Raw genomic sequence first — 25,588 nt, 5'->3', positions numbered from 1 at the left:
TACGGGTTGAATAGCTAACATGGCTGAATTTTGTGAATTTTAAGATTATATATACCAGAACTAATAATTTCAGATTTTGCCAGTAGTATACACAACTCCAGGGAGCAGTCACTCTCAGAATGTAACTGGGCACACACTTATAATGCAGGTTCTAGATTTTGAATTAACCTGGTATTTCTAATCCACCCTAAAATGATTTCTATACGGAAATCCTCCATAAACCCATTACAAAGCCTATAGTCTGTCTTTTAAACAGCAAATAACTCAACCTAGCAGGTAGGTCACATGAGCTCTCGATTCCACAGTCATAATTCAGCTAAGGGTTTTCCCCGACTAGAGTCACTGACCTTCTCTATTAGAGAAAGCAAGCATTTTCACCTCTAACAGACTGCCAAGATAGGACTTTATTATACAACGTGAAAAGCTACGGCTCCGTAACTTGAAGGTTTTATTAAGGAAGAAAGTAGGAAAAGGATGACTTAATACAAACTCCACTCTAAGTCTTTCTAGATTTTTCACTGCCAGACATGCTGCACGACATGAAATCCCAGCAAAAGCAACTGACACAGAGGCAAAAAACAACCAGAGAGGCACACAGGTTCTTTTTTTCTTTTTTTGAAGTATTTTATACTATATTAAAAAACTCATAAAATAAAAAAGGGATCCATCAACATATATCTCAGAAGTCCATCCAAGAGTCTCAGTGTCCAACAGCCATGGAGGCTGACGCCTGTGTCATTGCTCAGTCTGCAGCTTGTGTAAGGATCACAGAGGTGACTTTAGGTTACAATCAAACTTGTTCCGCCAGATCCAAGACCCTGAATTTATCCAAATTGTAGAAACATGCTTTAACCACCCGTCCACCAAAATACCTCCCATTCAGATCCACAACAGCTGGAAAGCAAACAAAAAGACAATCAGTTAATACCAGTATCCTGGAAGACATCAAAACAAACAGCAACGTTAACATTTGTTAAATTCTTTAAAATAAACAGCATACCTTTAATTGCTGATTCAACTCTCTCAAATTCTAAAAATATCCGTACTGCTTCATCATCAGGGGCACCAGGAATCTAGAACAGAAAAGCCCATAGGAGTAAAGCTGTGTGTCTGTGCATATGCTCTAATTATGTGTGTGTGCGCATGCACACACATACACATGACAAAAGTGGTCAACCATCAAGGAAATAAATAAAAATTGCTCATGTAAAAAATGTACTAATCCTTTCTGAGGGGCTGAGGACACATATCTGAAGCTAATCAATGCAGTCTTTGACTTCCTGGAGGAAGCTGCCCATGGCAGCTAGCATGCAATCAAGTGATCACACCATCAGCAAACAACAGGATGAAGCAGCGGCAGCAGCAGAAACTTTAGCAACAGACAGAGCCATTACTCCAGTTACCTTCACATAGGTCTGCATTTTCTCTAGCTTTGTTTAGCTTTTCAAGCCTTCCATAATATGGCCCCACTCCATGTATGTAAGCAGAACTCCCCAACTAATTCCGAGTCCTCCTGCTGCCTCCGTCTAAACACCCCCTCCTACTCCCCACATACCCTATCAAAGCTTAGCTCACACCTCTTTGTTCACAAGCCTTCACTTGTTTTTGCTGACTCCATTCTCGAGATCTGTACTTACAGCCAACACTACTAGGTCTCCTATTATTTTTTATTTTATTTTTTTAAATATTTATTTATTATTTATTATGTATACAATAGTCTATCTGTGTGTGTGCCGAAGGCCAGAAGAGGGCACCAGACCTTATTACAGATGGTTGTGAGCTACCATGTGGTGGCTGGGAATTGAACTCAGGACCTTTGGAAGAGCGGGCAATGCTCTTAACCATTGAGCCATCTCTCCAGCCCCTCCTATTATTTTTTTTTAAAGATTTATTTATTTTATATAGTGTTCTGCCTTCATGTATGCCTGCATGACAGAAGAGGATATCAGATCTCATTATAGACAGTTGTGAGCTACAATGTGGTTGATGGGAATTGAACTCGGGACCTCTGGAAGAGCAGTCAAATGCTCTTAACCTCGGAGTCACATCTCCAGCCCCCAGGTCTACTATTTTATATTTCCTGCTTATTTGTTATGTGCTGTCTCTTCAACTGAACATATTCCTAAAAACACAACACAGAATGGGCTCCATGAGAGGCCCTAGATACTTATAAAATGATGTAATAAAACATTCACATTATACTACCAAATAAAATCTACTTTTTTTTTTTACAATTAAAACTAATACACAGCTGGAAGTGGTGGTGCACACCTTTAATCCTGGCATCTGGGAGGCAGAAGCAGGCAGATCTCTATGATCTTAATGCCAGCCTGGTCTACAAAGCAAGATTTTGTCTTAAAAACAACCAATCAACCATGAAATAACAGCAAACTAACACATATGAGAAATATAATTAATACGCATTGGCTTCTGTAGTTAAGACAATGTTACTGGGCCAATGCCAGTACTACTTGTGGAAGGGAATTTATAACCTGCCAATTGTAAGTTCTATCAAAAGGAAATCTTCCTACCTCAAATATCACACATTTCCCAACTTTGCCGTATTTTTCACATTCTTCCTTGGTTTCAACTTCTAAGTCTTCATCGACCTCTCCTGCACCAACCATGTTCTATACAGAAACAGAGAAACAATTAAATACCAAACATAATCCACAAATGTGTAAGGTTTCAGAAATAACATTTTCTTTCATAACGGCAAATGTTCTCTCCCTCCAGCCGCCCAGTAGCAGAACCTTGCACATGCTGGGAAGTACTCTAACCCTGAATCACATTCCAGATATGGGTATGTTCGTCCCCAAACATAAAACTCTGCCCCTCAAGTACCCAAAGCTGGCATTTCTGCAAACATACACGAAGCTTTGAAAAGTGCTATAAGACTAGTACATGGAACAACACCTAAGAGGATGTTCCAGAAATTTTCAACACTTTCAATTAATCATTTCCTACAGTTTCAATGTCACACTTTACACTTTAGATCATTTAGAGGATAATCTAAAACCCATCTGTACAGATCTGCCCAAAGGCATTCATTATCTGCAAAAATATCATTTTCAGTATTCTTTTCAAAAGTTCATTGATTTTTATATGGATGAGCATTTTGCTTAAACGTATGTCTGTGTACCATGTGAGTGCCTTGTGCCTTAACCAGAAGGGGAATCCCCTCAAATTGGACAGGTGTGAACCATCATATGAGTGCTGGGAAGCAAACCTGGGTTCCATGCTCTTAATCTCTGCACCACTACTCCAACCCATATTTTTAGTATTCTTTGGGGGGAGGGGAGGGGAGAGCAATCAAATCAAGTGTTTATTGAGGGCCTGTTACGCGCTAAATATCATTCAGGGTACTTGGGACACATCAGAGAATAAAACAAGGAGCTTTGCCCTTGTGGAGCATACAGTATACCATTTATTACCACTTTACCTGCATACTGCTTGAGACCCTGGGCAAGTCAATATTCTTAACTCTTAGGTTATCAGCAGAACTTTATGAAAGACCAAAGAGACAGGTAGACTGGGGTGATGCAGAATCAAGGGGGACAGGTTTCTTTACTTCTTACCCTCAGCAGGACCACTTTAGTAGGGCACTTAAGTATTTCAGTTAATGGATTTGAATCCGACTTCTTGGATGCATCTGTATCAAAACATATCATCAGACACTATACTGGTTAACTGTTCTTTTTTTTTAAAAAAAAAATTATTATGTATACAATATTCTGTCTGTGTGTATGCCTACAGGCAAGAGGGCACCAGACCTCATTACAGATGGTTGTGAGCCACAGTGTGGTTGCTGGGAATTGAACTCAGGACCTTTGGAAGAGCAGGCAATGCTCTTAACCACTGAGCCATCTCTCCAGCCCCCTATTGGTTAATTGTTGCAGCACAATAAAGAATTACCTAGAAGGGCCTCTGAGAATGTCTGTGAGATTTCTCAAGACAGGGTTTCTCTGTGTAGCCCTGGCTGTCCTCGAACTTAAGAAATTCTCCTGCATCTGCCTCCTGAGTGAGATATTATCTTAATTATAAATTATATTTATTAATATGGGAAGGCTTCTGGGGTTTGGGGGCCTAGACTATACCATGCTGGGAAAAGTAAACTAAAATTAGTTGACATGCACTAATTCATTGCTCTCCTCTCCCAACTACGCATTATGTGACTAGCAGCTTCAAGTTCCTGCTGTCAGCCCTCAGTAATAAACTGTAACCTGGAATTGAGCCAAATAAACCCTCTCATGAGTTTCTTGTCAGTGTATTTTACCACAGCAAGGGAAAACGAAACTGATGTGGGATTCCCCTCTGTATGCTGGGAATAAGTTTTATTACCATTGGTTAATAAAGAAGCTGCTTTTGTCCAATAGCTTAGGTGTTTTCTCAGCTAGCTCTTAAAACCTTTTTTTTTTTGTTTTGTTTGTTTTTTGTTTTTTCGAGACAGGGTTTCTCTGTAGCTTTGGTTCCTGTCCCGGAACTAGCGGAACTAGCTCTTATAGACCAGGCTGGCCTTGAACTCCCAGAGATCCACCTGCCTCTGCCTCCTGAGGGCTGGGATTAAAGGCGTGCGCCACCACCGCCCGGCTTAGCTCTTACATCTTAAATTAACCCATTTCTATTAATCTGTGTATCACCATGAGGCTGTGGCCCACCAGAAAGGTTCCAGTGTCTTTCTCCTTAGGCAGCCACATGGCATCTCCCTGACTCCGCCTTCTTTCTCCCTGCATTCAGTTTAGTTTTCCTGCCTAGCTCTATTTTGCCCTGCCATAGGCCAAACTGATGATAATACAACATTTTCACAGCATACAGAGGCGAATCCCACATCATGAAACTAAGACAGAAGTGTTAGAACTGAGTCCCATCACATGACTAATTCAATTACAATAGCAATTTTATTATTTGTGCCCTCAAGTCATCTATAAAAGCATCTATGTAACCAGTCCCTGCAATAAAAATTTTTTCTTTGAAATATGCTTTTATGTTATTTTCTGGCTTCTACCATTACCTACCATCTTTTGCTCATTTCATTTGATAAAGGGCTGGCAGAACATACAGATTATAAATTTACTGGGAGCCCTTGTCCTGGAGTAGCAGTTTAAGGTTGCTGGCTCAGACACTTAATTATCTAGCCATTAGCTAACTTCCTTTAGATACCTTTGTAAACTGGGGTAATTGTTGTTTTTGCAGCCAGTACTCAGCATTCAGGCAACTGGCTGCTGCTGAGCCATGAATTAATAGGGCTGCCAGATGAGTTGTAACTTCGTATTTTAGGGAAGGAAATTCAGATAAGTCGACTTATATGAAAAAAAAAACTTTTTTAAACTTAAAACGCTAAGATATATGTCTCATTCCTATTCTCTATACATACAGAACAAATTATAAAAGTCAAATGAAAATAAAATAACAACTAGGTACTACAGAGCAACAAATGAATGATCAGTAAGTGAACCAAAAGCCACATCTATCCTGGTAGGGCAAAAAACTTTGACGATCCACTGAAGATGTGGGTACAGCAGACACCGAATATTTATCATCAAGCTATGGAGATTCTTTGCCTAACCAAAGCAGCTGGGAAACTTTGCTCCTACAAGCATATTTATCTCTGCTTTGGTTCTAAAGAAAATAAAGATGAGTCTCAAGGCTTTCTGGTGTCATAAGACAGAGGTGGGAAACATGCCATAACTAGAAATCACCGTGCACCAAAAGGGAAGGTGCACCTTCCCTCTGGGCTGAAGGACACACAGTGCTCTGTGAACTTACCTTGAGACTCGCCCTTCTCTGTTGCATCACCCACAATGATCTTGCCACCCCGCTTGCTGGTCTTCTCCACCGATAATGCAGTACTCAGGCCTTGCTCATGTTTCCCCAGCCCCTGGCCTTCCCGGAAGCCATACTTCTGCATGATCTTATGAGCCACTGTGCCACTGAGGAAAGGAAAAGGATCCTTATAATTTATGCCACTGACGTCAGAGCACATTGGATCTATGGCAGCAACACCCTGGCCAGAAACAGTGTGTATACCACACGGGCTTCAAGACACACAATTAATAGTGGCTTCTAGATGGAAGCTATGGGGATGCCCAGGACAGGAGAAATATAAAAAGCGGATAACTACAACCGAGGTAGTCTGAGTTATCTCTGTGGGAAGTGACAGCTTTCATCACGTTAAGAAATAACTGTCTCTGTGAGCTCCCTACCTGCAATGTCACCTCGCTTAAGACCAGTTAGAAATCTGGCCTGTCAAACTCTAAGTATGAGGTTTCAGATAAAAGAGATTGTATTTTTCATGGCATAGCAGAAGCTACACTGAAAGAGCCTTAGAAAGCATCTACTAAACAGACAGGAAGTAAAACAAGGCCAAGGCTAGATGATTAGTTTAAGGTCAAACACAAAGCAAGAAAGCATCTGAAATGCTTTTTTCCAGGTGTTACGGCACAAAAGGAACTGGATTCTCGGTCTGCTGCGTTCTGTAAGAGGGCACAATTTTCTCCTAGTATCCCAGGGTCTCAAGGGTGCTGCCAGTGACACCATCTGCTTGGCTTTGGATCACAAAGCCCAGCTTCCACCAGTCTTCTGTAATTCCTTTCAGTTTTCTTTTGAACAAGCTATTCCAGGGCGAAACAAACTACTATAACTATACCATGCTGGATCTTTTTTTAAGTTAAAAATCCGATTCTTATTTAAATGACAATCAAACAAAACGCCAATTTTTCAGGTGTGCAGGAAGGACGAAAACCAGAAGCATGCCCCGTTATCTTCCCCTCCAGTGAGACAAGGCACTGTTGGGCAAGACAGTCGTCCTGGAGCTGCACTAAATCTGCACTGCTGATTGTAATGTGTGGTACCAGAAGTTGAGACCAGCATGACTAAAGAATTTTCATTTCTGAAAAGTTCTCCCATTGCATGAGGCTAGTCAGCTCTTAGAACCTTCATTAGTACCTCCTGAGGGCCCTCAGAACCCAGTTACACACAGTAGCCACTTAGTGGGACTACCACACCTGATGCCTCACTAGTAGCATTTCTACTGCAAGCAGCATCCTGCTAAACAGCATGGAACAAATAATTTAGGGCAACGCCACTTGAGCAGCCCTAGAGCTAAGACAAAATACAGTGGCACACACATGCGACCCTAACATCAGCACTCCAGATTCTGAGGCAGGCGGCAGGAGGACAGTGAGTTTGAGGCCAACCCGGGCTATATAAGGAGATTTTACTCTAGAATCAACAAATAAAATTCACCAGTCTTACTCAAATGTCAATGTTTGCTTGTTTTTCAAGACAGGGTTTCTCTGTAGCTTTGGAGCCTGTGTTGGACCTCACTCTGTAGACCAGGCTGGTCTTACAGAGATCTGCTTGTCTCTGCTTCCTGAGTGCTGGAATTAAAGGCGTGAGCCACCACCTCCTGGCTCAAAAGTCCATCTTAAAATTCATTTTTTCATACTATGACAAATGCACGTCTATACAGTTAGACTGACTGGAGTTTTTCGTTTTGAGGGGGCGTGGTTAGGGCGAAAGCCTAAGACTAGCAAACAGCAGACAAGCCTTCCACCACCAAGCTCCACCCCCAGCCTAAATAGTTTCTTAAAACCAAAGGTGTAAAACCACAATCTAAGGCAAATGACTCATTTCTTCAGGAAAACCCTGTGCCCCTCCTCCTTTGGAGATATACCGAACCACCTCTAATTCCTATAAGCCAATCTATTTGCACATTATGAAAAACAGTGTAATTATCAGAAACTTCTTCTATATATAGAAATAATGTGTCTAAACCAACTTGTACTAGACGGCTGCTTATACTAGTGAGCTGGAAAACGCTCAACATGATTTGAACACTAATCCTATACAGAGCAACATGTAACCAGTGTCTTCATTTTCAAATGAGTTCCGTCTACAGAAAAGAGTGACAAACACTTCATGGTTTTCATTCTCACTGTGTAGCCCAGGCTAACCTGAAAATCACAATCCTCTGCTCTGCACTTTCAAAGGACCGTGCCACACCCATATGCCCACCCCGCCCCTATCTCAAGCCACTTAATTACCCCATGTTGGCAAGGAAGGAGTTGCTGGGACCAGTTGGAGATCTTGGTCTATCCGGCTCCTCATACACTGGGGGAGGAATAGCAGCTTTGGAAGACTGTGATCGAGGTCTTGAGTCCTCTTCATAAGGAAAATCTCGGGGTACTGTTGGAGAAAAGTAAAGTAGGCTTCATAAAAAACAAAAACTAACCAACCAAACAAAACAACAACAACAACCAAGAAAAAACAAAAAAAGAAAACCCCACCAAAACCCAAAGCTTCACTAGCTTCAACTGTTCACCTTGAACTGATTTAACCTACATTTTGTTCTCTCTTAAAAACAAAAAAACAAAAACCCCACTGTCCCCCTTTCAGCATATTTCAGCAGTCTTCACAGACAGTATGAATTGTTCTGAGATGACTTTTCAGATGCATTTGTTTATATATGTGTATGCCCGAGTGTATGTAATAAGGACAAGTGGCATACCCATTAAAGCACTGGCTTAGATGACAACTCTTGCTTGGCTGCAGGGTTTCTGTATGCGCCAAGGAAATGCAATGCAACTCTCATTTGAGTCCCACAGCAGAGACTCTTAACTCAGCTAGCTGCACAGACTACAGAAAACATCTCTGAGATCAGGACCATATTTAGCTGCTTTTTAACCCAGTTGCATATTAGCATCAACAGGAAGCTTTAAAGACATAGATGCATAGGACCCGCCTCTCAAAAGCAGTTTGTTGTGTGTCAGGTGTTTTGTCTGTTTGAACAATATATGTGTATGTGTGTACATATTTATTTAACGATATTCTAATCTCTACAGTTATCAGGCATAATACAGGCAAAACACTCATACATAAGAATAAATAATAAATATTTTTAAAAGATTACTGATGACTTTTAATTTTATTTGTTTTATTTATTTATTTTTATTTTATGTGTGTGAGTGCTTTGCCTGTATTTATTCCTATTTACCATGTGTCTGCACATCTGATGCCCATGAAGGACAGAAGAAGGTATCAGATTCCCTGGAACCGAAGTTATAGATGGTTATTAGCCACTATGTGAGTGCTGGGAATCAAACCTGGGTCCTCTGGAAGAGCAGCTAGTGCTTCTAAGTGCTGAGTCATCTCTGCCGGCCTAGCCATTTATTTTTGTTTTATGTTTGTTTGTTTTGAGACAGGGTTTCTCTGTAGCTTTGAAGCCTGTCCTGGAACTAGCTCTTGTAGACCAGGCTGGCCTCGAACTCACAAAGATCCACCTGCCTCTGCCTCCTGAGTGCTGGGATTAAAGGCGTGTGCCACCACTGCTAGGCGCCATTTATTTTTAATGATAGATTAGGTATGGGTTAGCACAAAGCATAGCACAAAGCCCAACAATGCAACCCAGATGTTAGACGAGCTCCAGAGGAGAATCGGCAGTGGGTGGGCATGCTTTAGCCACGTACTTATGTAGACATAGACAAATACTACTCAGTAACCAAAAATAATGGAACTTTTTTAAAACAAGAAAAACACTGCCTCCTTGTGAAAGGTCACAAAATACAACAGACTCTAAACTCTGAGACACAAAATTTATTACCTATTTGTGATTTTTGAGACAGGTCTCACTCTATAGCACAAGGTAGCCTGGAAATGCACTATATAGCACAGGCTGGCCTCGAATGAGTACTTCCTGCTGGGTAATGGGCATGAGCAACTACTGCTTTTACTAACTTCAAAGGAACCTCACACAAACATGAAATCTTGATAACAACAACAAACAGTAAACATCTATTTATCTTCCTGCACTTACAGGGCTGGAGAGATGGCTCAATGGTTAAGAGCACTGACTGCTCTTCCAGAAGATCTGAGTTCAATTTCCAGCACCTACATGGCAGCTCACAACTGTCTGTAACTCCAAGCTCTAACACCCTCACACGGACGCATGCAGGCAAAACATCAATGTACATAAAAAGTAAATTTAAAAACAAATCTGCACCCAGATCCTGGTATTAAAAAATTCCGAGTGGTGGCATATGCGTTAATCCTCCCAGCACTCAGAAGGCAGAGGCAAGTCAACACAGTTCCAGGCCAGCCAGTACTACACAGTTGAGACCCTGTTGCAAAACAAAGCAAAGCTCCCTAGTGTAGCAGGCAGCAAGGCCACCGTAACTTCAGGCACAAGGCTGCTTTGCTTTAAACTTGGGAAACCAGAGATTCACACGTAGAATATCCATGGTCCATAAATAAGAAAAGAAGAAAGAAATGTACATACACTCCTTGTCTTTCTCTACAAGAGAAGTAGGTGGGGCGATGGCAGCTCCTCCCATACCTGTGAAAACACGAGCACAGAGATGAAAGGACAGCACGCTTACAAGAACTACTGTTCGGCTCGTGCCCTCTGTCCCATCACCACCCTTCTCCTCAACAGAGAGCCATCTTGTCCCTCACAGCAGCAGACTAGCGATTACACGTCTAAAGCTGGGATCAGGCTAAGGAGCGCAAGTCCTAACGGAGTAGCTATTAACAACTGGCAGCTTCTGGGGAGTGTTTAGGAGAATGATGTCACCGGCCTCACACCCAGAATCCAGTGGGGCAGCATATTAGACTGGACTAAAGGGTTACTTATTCTTCTTAAGGAAGACATGACAAAGCTGGAAGAGGACAGGGAAGCAGGGGTTAAGCTGGGAGGGTGAGAGGTGAATACAATCAAAACACATCCTATTCATGTATGAAATTCTCTAATAATAAACACATATTAGAAAATGTAGATGATACCCAAGCACAATTATTTTTCAAAAGGCATTTAGGAACCCCAGAATGTAGTCATCAAGTGTTTTTTAAGGAAAAAGCAAACCCCACAGAATTAGCACATCGACCTGGCACCTGTTTATTTATAGTCTTATTCTGGCTTCATAAACCTGTAAAAGTTCAGAGTGGACTATCTATGAAAACAGTATAAACCAAAAGCTGCTATGGAATGTGGACTGGTGGGAATAGAGAGCACTCCCTCCCATCCCCTGCAATGACCCAAACGAACGTGAAATAAACCATGTCTCAAATAAAAGGAAAAGCAAAGCCTGGGACAGTGCTGAGTCTAAAGTGTGCTGATCTCTGCTTATGCCCTACTTCTTTTCCTCCGCTCTCGCTCATAATCTTCATCTTCATCAGAATCTGGGTCTGGTCGTCTTGAAAACCCGCTGGCTTCATGCCTGTCTTTACGCCTCCTGTAATAACAAAATAATGAATGTTTATCACAGACAAATTAATATAGAAAAGCTATAATATAATTAACATATTATAGAAAATTAATATAAACAAAGCTTAAATGTCATTGTGACTTCCTCTTGGCAAAAGAAAAAAACGAAAGATGTTCTTTGAGAATAAATTGTTAATTTATGTATATATGCTGGTGATGGATACAACAGAAAAAATTCAAAAGAAAAAATGAATATGTTTAACAGATACATGAGGGAAAAATTTTGATATCTAACTTTTTATTTTAAGGCATATGCATATACAGTTTAATGATTTCAATTTTCCAGGCTACACATTCACTCATAAAAATCACTTACCCAATAAATAGGAAATACCATATGAGCATAGAATGCATATTAATTAAATATTTTAAGAAGCTAGGTATGGTGGTACATGTCTTTAATGCCAGCACTCAGAAAGTACAGGCAAACAGATCTTTTTGAGTCTGAAGCCAGCTTGGTATATACAGTGAGTTCCAGGCCAGTCAGAGCTACACAATGACACACTTGGCTTAAAAAAAAAAAAAAAAAAAAGAAAGAAAGAAAGAAAGAAAGAAAAGAAAAAAAAAAGAGAGAGAGGGAAAAAAATAAGAAATAAATACTATTGCCTATACTTTTAAAAAGTAAATGAAAAATACATGTACTTTCACCTGGCTCAAAAATAGGAAAGAGAGCCAGGTGTGGTGGTGCATGCCTTTAATCCAGAACACGGGAGGCATAGGCCGAGTTCCAAGCCAGACTGGTCTACAGACTGAGTTCTAGGACAGCCAACACCAAACAGAGAAACCCTGTCCCAAAAAACCAAAACACAGTAAAGGAATAACACTGAAATACTGTAAATTGTTTTGATTCTAGAGGTCACAGCCCTGGAAACAACTTCAACGTGGGTTTTCTCTTGTGTTTTGATTTTCAGACAGTGTCTCACGTAGCCCTGGCTAGCCTTGAATTATGTATGTCGGATTACAGGCACTTAGAATTACTATTAGAATTAGAATTACTTTCTAATTCACGCAAAGTCTACACTTTAGATTTTCAGGGTCTATAAATAAATTTTCTCAAGTGCATTTTCACAGGAGGATGGAACAATTACAAATTTTTAAAACCACGTAAACGCCTGCTGATTGAAACCATAACCCCAGTGCTGGGTCCACAGCACTGCAGAGTGAGAGCACAGCTGGCGAACGCTAGAGGAACACCGAAATGCGCTCATCTTCTAATGCACGTTAGCTGCAGGACATGTGCTCCCACACCAAGAGGAAGCTTACTTTTCTCTTTCTTCTATTTCCTTCTGTCGTTCCAGCTCCCGCTGCCTCTGGCGCTCTTCTCTCTGGCGCTTCACTACCTTCTCATAATCATTAGGAAACATGGGGTCATACTCATCAGCTAAGGGGATCAGAACTTCCCCTGCAGAGAACCCACTGGGAACAGGGTCCTGAGGAAGAAAAACACCCAAGTGAATACCATCTTCATATCCTGCAGAATCAGGAATCCCAGAATCAAGATCAGAGGATGATGAAAGAGAGGTCTTCCAGATTATCTTATATTTCCTAGGTGAGTAAATAATTCATAGCAAACTACATCTCACCAGGTGGCAGCACAACCTGGCAACCAAGCAAATGCTTAATTATTCATAGAAAAGCACCATACAACTTAAAGACTAAAACAGTCCATGAACATAATCATTGTTTAAGTGAGTTTTAGACTACCCAGTCACCATTTAAATGACATCTGTAGAAAAATACATGTGAAAATGGATTACCATTTTCCAGACCTCTCTTGCTCCCTCACAGAGCCACAAACTAGAGAAATAGTCAATGGTGACCATGAACAACCATCAATCGCCCTGCCTCCCTGCAGCCCTGTCCTATTAAAGACATAAAGTATTACGCTCAACTTTTTATTTTTAGCGCTTTTCTCTAAACTAAGCTCTAACACTGTTAATAGACAACAATTAGAAACAACCATATAAACCAGGCGATGGTGGCGCACGCCTTTAATCCCAGCACTCGGGAGGCAGAGGCAGGCGGATCTCTGTGAGTTCGAGACCAGCCTGGTCTACAGAACTAGTTCTAGGACAGGCTCCAAAGCCACAGAGAAACCCTGTCTCGATAAACCAAAAAAAAAAGAAAGAAACAACCATATAGTCTACATTAATAGAATTAAATTACAGGTAATCTACACAAGGCAATACACCAAAGCCATTAAAAATGACCATACAGGTGTTGGAAATATGCCTTAACTGCACTGACTGCTCTTCCAAAGGACCCAAGTTTGATTTCCATCACCCACATGGTGGCTCACTACCATCTGTAACTTCAGTCCCAGGGAATGGGTCTCCATAGCAACAGGCACACATGCAGCACAGGCAAAACACTCATACATATAAAAATATTTTTTTTTAAAAAAACTTATTTATTTATTTATTATGTATACAATATTCTTTCTGCGTGTATGCCTGAAGGCCAGAAGAGGGCACCAGACCTCATTACAGATGGTTGTGAGCCACCATGTGGTTGCTGGAAATTGAACTCAGGACCTTTGGAAGAGCAGGCAACGCTCTTAACCGCTGAGCCATCTCTCCAGCCCTATAAAAATATTTTTAAATGACCACATAGTTCTGCATTTTTGACAAAGATGCTGAATACTCACTGAGGTACTAAGAAAAGCAAATTAGAGAACAGAAGGCAGAACTCCTGTAAGAAATTCTAAAATTATGTAACTTTTAATGCCTGGAGAGTATGATTGAAAAGACACCTGCTTTTTTTTTTTTTTGGCCCATCTTTCATTCCTGATGTTTCCGTAATAAAATATTTTAGCTAATATAGGTTCTGATGGTGATAAAGTAAAACTTGAGTTGGAAATGACACCAATGGCCTATTGAGAAGCCTCTTGTGTGGGGCTGGAGATGGGGCAGTGGTTCAGAGTGCTCACTGCTCCACCAGAGGACCAGCATTTGGTTCCCAGCACCCACACCAGGGTGTCCACAAATGCCTAACTCCAGCCCCAAGAGATCTAATGTCCCCTCTGGCCTCCATGGGTACCAGTACATACATGTACACACACACACACTCACAAATAAAGTAAATCTTAAAAAAAGTAGAGGAATATATGTGCAAAATAAAGAAAACAGGCTACAGGCATGTGCAGGCTTACCTTCAGCCCGGCTGCTACATGAGGTGGCGTGTCTACAATCTGCCGGTCATCTGAGGAGCCTCCTCGCTTGAGGTCAATGACTGGAGCAAGGACTGTACTTTGTTTTGTCCGTTGGCTCTGATATCAGAAACAAGAAAAACACACCAAAGTTCCAAATCAAAATTCATTCTACTTGGAATACAGACACTTTTTCTGGTCTTAACACACTTCTGGCTGTTATAAAATCATAGTCTTAAAACAGTAACAGTCTCTCTCTTTCTCTTTTTGGTTCCTGAGACAGGGTTTCTCTATGGCTTTGGAGCCTGTCCTGGAACTAGCTCTTATAGTCCAGGCTGCCCTCAAACTCACAGAGATCCACCTGTTTCTGCCTCCCGAGTGCTGGGATTAAAGGCGTGTGCCACCACTGCCTGGCCGCTTCATCCTTCTTGATCCTTTTAAAAAGCAAAGATGTCCTCTACTTCCCTATAAAGTTTATAGTAAATGTGACCACATTCTGGCTAGCCTTAAACTGACAGGGATCCATCCACCTCTCTGCCTCTGGAGTACAAGCTACTACCCTACTTCTTTTAGTATGACCTTACTCTAACTAACTAAAATTACTTATGAACTTATTTGGGTGTGTATGCATATGTGTTTACATGCAAATACCACACTGTTTATATGGAGGTCAGAGGACACCTGGAGAGACTAGGGTCTCTCCTTCCACCACAGGGGTTCTAGTCAAAATCAGGTCATCAGGCTTGACTTACTGAGCCATCTCACCATCCTCGAAGTGCATGTTAAATAGCTGATCTTTGTTTTGTTTTTTTTAAACAAAGACCTGGCAGTTTCTGAAAGGGACTTCTGATCTGTCAGTGTCCCTCTTTCCTGGCACATCACCATCTTAGCTTTTCCTCGGGATATTGGTCTCACAAATGCTGCTTATTTTAGACTGCCTAGTTAACTTACACCTCTGTGCTCTGGCATCTCTCAAACCCAGTTAGATTCATGATAAAGTTTGTAGGCAAGAATGTCTCACGGTGAGCTGCTTGAACTACATCAAGTTCTCAGGTAGCTAAGAGGCCATGGCTGAGCAAATGGAATGATGGTGATCACAAAAGTTTAACTTCCCATTTTCACAATTTAAAGTGGCACAAACTTTCTTATCAGGAAGTCTGAGCTCTCCAGACTTTAACAGTGCTTTAATCAAACAACATGTCATGCAGGTATCATGAAAACTGCAACATAAACCCTAAAGTTTCCATAACAGGGGTTAAAATCATCTATATGCTCATTTTAAAATTTAACAGATATTTTCAGAAATGAAATATACAAATAAAATCACAGCTTCATCTTTCAGATACAAGTAAAATTTTTCTCTACCAAATATTTTTACAAGTTTGGTTAGTATTCTGAGATACTCCCTGGAGCACAAGAGAACCAACATGGGTAGCTTTACTTCCCCGTGGCGCACGCCTTTAATCCCAGCACTCGGGAGGCAGAGGCAGGTAGATCTCTGTGAGTTCGAGGCCAGCCTGGTCTACAAGAGCTAGTTCCAGGACAGGAACCAAAAAGCTACGAAGAAACCCTGTCTCGAAAATTAATAATAAAAAAAAAAAAAAGAAGAAATTAACCATACAGAAAACTCAAAGTTCATGTCAGAAAGTTATCAGAGATAATTTTTAAAGTAATGTTCCATTTTGACTGATGTAAAATCTACTTGCAATCTCCAGATATTTGCTAAAAGAAGACAATAAAGTATCTGGATAAAACTGGGTGTAGTGTCACATGTAGACGAATGGATCCCTGAGTTCCAGGACAGTCGGGGCTACACAGAGAAACTCTGCCTTGAAAAACATGAAGTGTACATATACATACATAGATATATATATATATCAATAAGCAAAAGTAAACATAAACGTAAAAGATTGAGGCGATGAGGCAGAAAACGGCTAACAGCCTAGATTTCATATGAAAATATTTTCTTCTTCCTAAACAGCAACTTTTTTTTTTTTTTGATTTTTGAGACAGGGTTTCTCTGTAGCTTTTGGTTTCTGTCCTGGAACTAGCTCTTGTAGACCAGGCTGGCCTCAAACTCACAGAGATCCGCCTGTCTCTGCCTCCCGAGTGCTGGGATTAAAGGCGTGCGCCACCACTGCCCGGCCTAAACAGCAACTTTTAAAAACTAACTTCGTATTTTCACACACACATACAAATGTTATTTAAAAACAAAAAACAAAAAAACTCAAAAACCAACATGGGCTGGGCAGTGGTGGTACACACCTTCAATCCCAGCACTTAGGGGAGAAAAGGCAGGAGGATCTCTGAGTTAGAGGCCAGCCCAGTCTACAGAGTGAGTTCCAGGCCAGCCAGGGCCACAAAGTGAAACCTTGTCTCAAAAAAAGCAAAAACAAAACAAAAACAACAAAAAACAAAACCAACATGATCCAGAAGTTACATTATAGTTTTTAATGCATGCATTTCTTTTTTTTGGTTTTTCGAGACAGGGTTTCTCTGTGGTTTTGGAGCCTGTCCTGGAACTAGCTCTTGTAGACCAGGCTGGTCTCGAACTCACAGAGATCCGCCTGCCTCTGCCTCCCGAGTGCTGGGATTAAAGGCGTGCGCCACCACCGCCCGGCTTGCATGCATTTCTTAAAACATTTTCCAATTCTACCTTTATAAGGTGTTTTAAAATGTATTTAGTGGAGCCGGTGGTGGCGGAACAACACTTAGGAAGCAAAGGCAGGTGGATCTCAGTGAGTTGGAGGCCAGCCTGATCTACAAAGCGAGTTCCAGCAGAGCCAGGACAGTAACATAGAGAAACCCTGTCTGGGGGAGGGTGGGTGGGTGAGGGAAGACCATTAGTGGCCAGAATGGTAGTACAGGTCTTTGATGCCAGCACTTGGGAGGCAGAGGCAGGCAGTCTGGACTACATACTGAGATCCAGGACAGCCAGGGCTACACAGAGAAACCGTCTCGAAAAAGAGACAAAGTAAAACAACAAAAAAGTCTTCACATATACTACTAGGTTTTATGACATTTCAAACACATACATAATGTATTCCATCATATTCATCTCTCAATCCCATTACCTTCTCCCATACTTACTGGTTCCCTCCTCTTCTAAGCTATGTATAAGCTGGTTTTGAACCTATATATTTGAACCTTTAGTTCATAAATAGATTTATGAACTCGCAGATACAGAAAATGACAAATTAGACACAGCTTAAAAATCAGTTATATATACTCTACAGAACTGGCTTCTTTTAGAAGGTAGGGTCTCACTGTGTAGCCAGGCTGGTCTCAAACTTCTGGGCATTCCTCCTGCCTCGGTCTCACAAATTCTGCGATTAAAGGCATGTATGGGTGTTTTTATCTGTTAAAGACCATTTCGGGGGAGGGAGGTGCTAGGGATTGAACCTGATGACCCATACAAGCTAGGCAAGCACTCTACCACTGATACACACACACGTGTATGTATGTATGCACGCATGTATGTATGTATATGTGTATGTACACATATACATACATACACAATTTTAATTTTTGAGTGTTTTGCCTGTATATATGTCTATGTACCACATGCATGACCCTGGAACTGGAGTTAGAGATGTTTGTGAGATGCTTACTGTGGGTGCTGGCGCCTGAACTCATGTTCATTACAAGCGCATTAAGTGCTCTTAACCGATGAGCCATCTCTCCAGTGCCCAATGGAATCACTTTTTAGCAATCCTTCAGTGTCTACTTTCAAAGTATTTTTCTAACCCCTCCACACCCTTTTGAGAGAGTCTCATGCTATACACAAACTGACACTCCCACCTCAGCCTGCAAGTGCTGGGATTACAGGGTTGTGTACCATGTTCAGCTTCAACCTTTATTCCCTCTTTAAGGAGCCACAGTAAAGATACAGTAAATACTATTTGTGTGTTTATACTTCAGAAAAGAGTAAGGTCTTTACTTAACAAACATTAAACAATGAGCAAAGTATTCTCATTCCTAAAATATACTGAATATTTTGGTTAAGAAACACCCAGTTCACAATTATACCTTCTATATTTTAAATTTTGTGGTGGCCCACACCTTTAATCCCAGTACTTGGGAGGTAGAGGTAGATTTTTGTGAATCTGAGGCCAGCCTGGTCTACAGAGCCAGCTTCAGGCCACATATTGAGATCCTGTCTAAAAAACAAAAACAGAAGCAAAGAAATAGTTGAATTATTTAAAAGACAATGCTCATGTCTAATGCATATACAACACAGACTAGAGGAATTCCTACCTATGACTATACATGTTGGAATGTTCACAAATAATGGAGCCCTCTGTGATATGCACTGTGATCTGATTATTCTATTAAGCTGCTCCCATGTTTTCTACAATAAAAACTTGCAGGATGTTACCTAACAATGTACATTCCTGGGACCCAGCCTTGAACCAGAACTATCAGAATATTAGGACTCTGGCTATGAAAGCATCTGAAACAAGTTCTCAGTCTCTGACATACTCAAGTCTAAAGCCAGCCTCATGGCTAGGCGTTGAGAGCACTGCTTCTCTTCACTCCTACCCCATGAAACAGACCTGTTGTTCCCAAGAGCCAGGAGAACAAAGTAATCTCAGCTCTCCATCCTGTCCCCATTCATTAATTTTTTTTTGGGGGGGGGTTTTTGAGACAGGGTTTCTCTGTGGCTTTGGAGCCTGTCCTGGAACTAGCTCTGTAGACCAGGCTGGCCTCGAACTCACAGAGATCCGCCTGCCTCTGCCTCCCGAGTGCTGGGATTAAAGGCGTGCGCCACCATCGCCCGGCTCCCCATTCACTAATTTATATTTACCCAACAAGGAGGCTGAAGAGCAAGCTTAAACCAAAGTATTCTTAAGGAACTTGCTTAGTGGATTTTCCTACTCCTGCTCTGGGCCCGAGTTTACCTTTGCTTGAGTGAGAGCTGCCTTCTTCACCTGAAGCTGGGACTGCAGAAGCTTGAAGTTTTTGGACCAGCCTTCAGTTTTTGAGTCACTGGTCTCCACTCCCAGGTCATCATATAGGGACATCTTTTTGGTTTAATGCTGAAAGAAAGGAAGGTCAGAGACTAAATAATGTGAAACAGGAACAAGTCTTGAACATCTGTGTTAAACAGCTGCACCATGGACCCCTAACATCACAAATGCAGGGTTCTTTCTAACATGCAAAACTATACCCATGCACTATTTTAAACAATCTAGAATTCATTTTTCTTTTAAGACTGGTTCTCATGTAGCTCAGGTTGGCTTTGAAATCATCAATAAGGCTGGCTTTGAATTTGTGATTCTCCGGCCTATACCTTCTGAGTGCTGGGAAATGCCACTGTCCAGTCTAGAATTAATTTCTTCATCTAAAAGACTGTGGTGAAGTGACTCACGAGTAAAACAGTTCTAGAACAGACAATGAACTAGGATGGAAGCTCTACATCCGGGCATTTTAAGACTAATCCAATTTTACAACTGTTCATCTCAATGGCAGAAAGTAGAAGTCTTATAAAAGCAGCAGCTTGTAGTCTGGATAAGCATAGGCAGCTGCTCTTTTATAAGGACAACATGCAAACCAGGTGTGGGGGTGCAGACTGGTGGATCTAGAACACAATGTCACCTAAGCTACAGAAGGAGTTTGAGGTTAGCCCAGGGCACGAGACCATGTCCTAAATAAACAGAGGGAAGAGTAATGGAGGGGCTCTCCCTTAAGCGCTCCTGCTTATCAGCATTGACCTGTGGGCTTCGGATAGAGCGAGGGTGGCAGACAGCAGAGCACACGGAAGCCATGGGATTGATCCCCAGCTCTTAGAAGATACAGGCATGAGGATCAGAGGTTCATCCTTGACTATATACTGAGTTCCAGGCCAGCTTGCACTACACCAAATCCTATCTCAAAGAAAAAAAAAACTTTTCTTAAAAAAGTCAAGAAGTTGAGCAATAATGAGTACATTTGCCACCTGCCCTAGGTTTGCTTTCTATTGTGACAAACGCCATGACCTAAAGCAACCTGGGGAGGGAAGGGTTGGCTTACATGTCCCATCATAGTCCATCACTGAGGGAAGTCAAGGCAGGAACTCAAGCAGGGCACAAACATGGAGAGAGGAACTGAAGCAGAGACCACAGAGTACAGCTTATTGGCTGTTCTACTTGCTATCTTATACAACCCAGGACCACCTGCCAAGGGGTGGAAACACCCACAAAGGTCTGGGACCATTCTCATCTATCATTAACGCAGGCCAATCTGATGGAGGCAATTTCTTAATCAAAGTTCCCTCTTCCCATATGACTCTAGCTTGTATCAAGCTGTCAAAAATTCCAACCAAACAACAACAAAACACTAGCCAGCACACTGCCACAGAAGTGCACACTTACAAATAGCTAAAATAATAATGTATTTGTATTACATTTTTTTGCCACAGGTACTCTCACTAGGAAGCTAAGGAACTTGAGTTCCAAGTCAGCCGGTGCCATACAGCAATTTAAAAATAAAAATTAAAAGAGGGAGCACATGGTATGGAGACAGGAATGAACCAACACCAGCAAATACTGGTATATCACCCTATTCAAAGCGTCAACTCTGACACAGGTATCGCCATAAATTTTAGGGTTAAAAATAAACTCAAACACAGTGGAGGATCTCAGCATCCAGCAACGCCCTTTCACCTGAAAATTTCTATTTAATACACACTACCCCCCCCATTTCATTCTCTCTCACAGTCTGTCTCGTCCTCCCTCCCTCCTTTCCCAGTCTGAGATAGGGTCTATGTAGCTCTAGCTGGTCTGAAACGGGCTACACAGACCAGGTTGGACTCAACCTCAGATCCTCTGCCTCCCAAGTGCCGAGATAAAAGGCGGGTACCAAGACTCAAGACTAATGCACTCTTCTGAGTTAATGCGGTTTTGTGAATCTACTGTGATTTCATCTCACTTCTCTGAACTGAAGACTCTACTGACAATTCCATCTGATCTGACTAGCTCCTCTTTGCCTTAAAAAGCACTTTAAGTATTAGAAACTGATGTCTCTCCACCATCTGGTAGTTTTTTGCAACAGCTCATAAAGTTATACCTTTATACCTCAGTAGATATGAAGACTGTTCTGATTTTCACTGACCTATACATTCACAGACCCGGACTGTCACAGTAAAGCACATGCCACCCCACATATACGTACCCATGACTTCAACCTAACTACTACAAGTTCCTGTGAATTCATCAACTAAAACAGAACACAGGATCAGGAAAAGGAGTCACTTGGCTCCTCAGTCATCCATGTGATTTTCCCTGAACCCTGTTCAATTACTTCCTTGGTTTTTTTAACCTTAAATAATTTTGCTTGCAAAGGATCTATTCCTTTTAAGGTGTACATATTTATATTTTAGCGATTTTAAACATTTATGAATATACCATAGGTTAGTCATTAGTCTCCCTACAAACACCTAGCAAACACTAAAGTTAACAAATACATTAACAGCCGGGCAGTGGTGGCGCACGCCTTTAATCCCAGCACTCAGGAGGCAGAGGCAGGCGGATCTCTGTGAGTTCGAGGCCAGCCTGGTCTACAAGAGCTAGTTCCGGGACCGGCACCAAAGCTACAGAGAAACCCTGTCTCGAAAAACCAAAAAAAAAAAAAAAAAAAAAACCACAAATACATTAACAAGATTCTGCCAAGATCCAAACCTAAAATGTTTTGGTATCACTAATATAATACATTTAGTTCATGGAGTCTGATGCCAGCTAATAAAAAGCAGCACTTTCCAATATTTAGACATACCATAAGAACTGAGATTCAAATAACAATATAAACAGAAGTTGGTCTTTATAATGTAAAATGTGTTTACTGAATGCATGTGTGTTAAATGTACGCAGAACTATAAACATCTGAGATTACAGCCCTTCGCCACCATGCTTGGCCATTCATTGTCTCTGTGTGCTGTAATAGACATATACATTCGGAGGTCACAGCTGGACACTGAGTGTCTTCTATTGTCACTCTCACTCTCCATTCACCTTATTCTTGAGACAGGGTCTCTTATCAAACCTGTAACTCACAGATTTGGCAAGACTAGCTAGCTAGTTAGTATGGTCCAGGGGACCTCCTGTTTTGGCTTCCTCAGAGCTGGGATTATAGGCTGCACTTCTATGGAGACATTTTAACACAGGTGATGGGGATCTCAACTTAGCGTCTCTTGTTTACCCAACAGAATTTACTAAGCCATCTCCCCAACCCTTAGTTCACTTTTTATGGTAATGTTACCCTTTTTGGTTAGCCCACTAATATTAGTTCTCTAAATTCTAGAGGACCAGAACTTACAGAATGAATGAAAACACACACACTAGATGGCTTATAGGCGGTGGTCCAGCTAATCCAACAATGGCTGTGTACAAACTGAAGCTTCAAGAATCCAGTAGCTGTCCATGAAGTTGAATGTCTCAGTTGGTCTTCAGTACCAGATGTAGTCAAGTTGATAGCCAAGAGCAACCATCACAAGCCTACCCCTTGTCAATTTGACACACAATCATGCCTTGCATACAGTACTTCATGATGCCTTTTACAGAATTACTTATTCCCCTCTATCTGCAGCTACTCCATTTTTGACAGTTTAAATTTCCCATCAAAGTTATACCAAAATGCCATAGGACAGAGCCTATCAAAATCAAAGTAATTAGAGACATTTGCAACCCAAGCACAGAGCAGAACAGGTTCCCCCACTATTCTCAAAGACTTGTAGACTTATTACTAAACTGTTCCCTGCTGGAAAGTTGTGAAAAAGTGTTGTGGTGTTTCATTTGTATTTTAACAAGGCTTTCCTGAGACGGGAAAGCAAAGCAGCCAGCCACTGCCTCTTACCTCAACCTCAGTTGGAAAATGGTGATCCTATGTCCAGGAGACCTCAGAATGAGACTGTGGCTGTAAGCTATCTCCTCCTGTTTTATAATCCTGTCTAGTGCTGGGATTAAAGGAGTGCACTGCCCGGTTTATATGACAAACTAGAGTGGCTGCTGGGATTAAAGGTGTGTGTTACCAGTGCCTTGGTCTGTAAGGCTGACCAGTGGGGCTAACGCTTTATTTATTAAAATACAAATGAAATGCCACTACAAAAAGGTCATGTACAGGGGAAAATATGTGACAACAAATAAGGGGTCAATAAGGATCCACATGGTAGGAGAAAAGGGACTCCTGCAGGCTGTTCTCTGATTTCCACTTGTGGCTTCTCCTTGAACCCCTAATCTTCCTGCCTGCACCTCCCAAGCACTGGCGTTCAAGGCATGAACCACCACCCGGTAATAGACTATTCTTTTTTGTTTGTTTGTTTTTTGTTTTTTTATTTTTCAAGACAGGGTTTCTCTGTGGCTTTGGAGCCTGTCCTGGAACTAGCTCTTGTAGACCAGGCTGGTCTCGAACTCACAGAGATCCGCCTGCCTCTGCCTCCCGAGTGCTGGTATTAAAGGGCCACCACTGCCCGGCTTAGACTATTCATATTTAGTTATCTCGAAATGCTTACAGCTCATCCCAGCATAAATGTGCGCACTGTATTGTATGGTTTCAAAGAGCGACCTGTCACAAGGAGACAGTCTTCATTTGTTCTGAGCACAAACAGAATCATCTTAGGAAATCATACTTTCCATCCTCATGTACCCTTCCCAATAAGAATTTAATGTCAATGGTCCTCCCTTCCTCACTTAAAGTATGGTCAGGACCTGTTCACCCCTCCAAATCCCTCTTAACTGACTTAAACTGCAGAATACTCGACGGTGTTTCGTGTTGTTGCTTTTCCCACTTCTGCACTTTTAATAAACTCCCTCCAAAACAGAATAAACATCAGATCCTCTTCCAGGTCTTTTCAGATTGTCCTCCGGGTCTTCAGATCAACCCAGGCCTGGGTTTTCAAGCCCGCTTCGTCGAGCTCTAATTCCTGGAGAAGTACCTCACTGAACTTGCAGCACGCATTCTAGCCCAAGCAAACGAAGTCCAAAAATCAGAGGATGGACACGAGCGCTCAAACTCCCCGTAGCACAGAGCTGAAGATGCCGGATTTACAACTGCCTCTACCTGTCCAGGCGAGACGTCGTCCTCAACCCTTACTTCTGGGGCCCAGGAAGGAAACGAGCTTCCTGAGGCCTGACACACTCCGGGTTACTGGGGTCTGGCGACCCAACAACTAGGTCTGGACATGGGCCATGAAGAGGAGGAAGGTACGGTGTTTAGTGTCAAGGCGATCAAGACAGGTGGAGGGGAGATCAGAGTGGCCCGGCCGAGCACGGCAAGCAGAAGAGGCCCGCAGCGGAGGGCCGGGAACCCCTGGGCTGGTCGGGAGGCCGAGCCCGCATCCCCGTGCCCCTCACGGCGCGGCCTAGAGCCGCGGCCTCGCGTCCCCATCCGTGGAGGCGCGCTCACCCAAATCTCCGTTCCGGATCAGACCGCCTGCCCGGGGCCGCCACGGTGCTACTCACCCGGCCTTCCGAGACGATTCTGCCCATGGGCCACGGCGGCGGCAGCGCGGAGCCCGGCCGCCCTGCGCGGAAGCCCGCCGACCGCCGGTGCCCACCGCGGCGCCGACCCTCCTCCGATTCCGCAGGGTGAGCCACCGCGCGGGGTGAGAGAGCGGAGGCTGCCGGGAGCACACGACTGCGCCTGCGCGTGACTCGCGGCAGCAAAGCGGAGCTGCCCGGCTCTCACTGCACCCTGCTGACGGGAGGACTACACTGCACCTCCCCTCTGCCTGCCTGTTATTTCACCAGGAGATGTCGCTATTGGTGCAAGGTTTTGAAATCCCATAGGGTTCATGACTTTTGAGTAAGAGCGATGAGAATCCCCTATTAGGCTTTAGTTATTCATTCCCAACTATTCCTTTCTATACTAAAAGCTGAGAATGAATCAGTGTAGGCGATATGTTGCAGAATAGCATTGAAGAACATGCTGAGATTAGGGCCTCAGAAGAGAATAAAAAATGCAAAAGACCAAAGGAGGGTCAGAGAATCCCTGGCTTTGTGTAAACGTGTTTTCAACAGCTTTAGTTGGGTGCAAAAATTATTTCAAACTGATAAAATTGTAGGATTAGATGGACCTCAGCACAAATGAACACACTAAATTGACAGTCAACTAAAATACGATATACAAGAAAATGCTCAAAGAATTCTGAAAGTTTGGAAACTGGAAATGTTGTGTCACTTTATGGCAGATTAAAAAAGAAATCAGCA

At 42.3% G+C, this 25,588-nt stretch overlaps 1 protein-coding gene across 1 annotated transcript; it reads right to left on the bottom strand.

Annotated features, from left to right (window-relative positions):
* Positions 1–618: 618 nt before the first annotated feature.
* On the bottom strand, positions 619–25,017 carry Rbm17 (RNA binding motif protein 17). The gene is made up of 12 exons (XM_041630766.1): positions 24,842–25,017; positions 19,310–19,447; positions 14,412–14,528; positions 12,524–12,690; positions 11,131–11,228; positions 10,277–10,333; positions 8,046–8,187; positions 5,767–5,930; positions 3,579–3,652; positions 2,532–2,630; positions 1,001–1,073; positions 619–894 (listed from the first exon to the last, which is right to left on the bottom strand). The coding sequence occupies exons 2-12, from the start codon at positions 19,430–19,432 to the stop codon at positions 791–793; spliced, it is 1,218 nt and encodes a 405-aa protein (XP_041486700.1). The 5' UTR covers positions 19,433–19,447; positions 24,842–25,017; the 3' UTR covers positions 619–790.
* Between the last annotated feature and the right edge of the window lie 571 nt (positions 25,018–25,588).

Source organism: Microtus oregoni, unplaced genomic scaffold, assembly GCF_018167655.1.
Source record: "Microtus oregoni isolate MIOR12 unplaced genomic scaffold, Mior012 000035F_ref0000213, whole genome shotgun sequence".
NCBI classification, from domain to species: domain Eukaryota; kingdom Metazoa; phylum Chordata; class Mammalia; order Rodentia; family Cricetidae; genus Microtus; species Microtus oregoni.
Note: the sequence above shows the minus strand (reverse complement) of the source record. Positions and strands in the feature narration are given on the sequence as shown.

Bases quoted from the DNA above. Each gene is read 5' to 3' on its own strand.
- Rbm17 (XM_041630766.1), bottom strand. From the start codon at position 19,432: ATGTCCCTATATGATGACCTGGGAGTGGAGACCAGTGACTCAAAAACT. The intron at 5,931-8,045 runs GTAATTAAGTGG...TCCTTTCCTCAG, and splicing joins TCCTTCCTTGCCAACATGGG to TGGCACAGTGGCTCATAAGA. The intron at 3,653-5,766 runs GTAAGTTCACAG...GTTTTGATACAG, and splicing joins AGAGAAGGGCGAGTCTCAAG to ATGCATCCAAGAAGTCGGAT.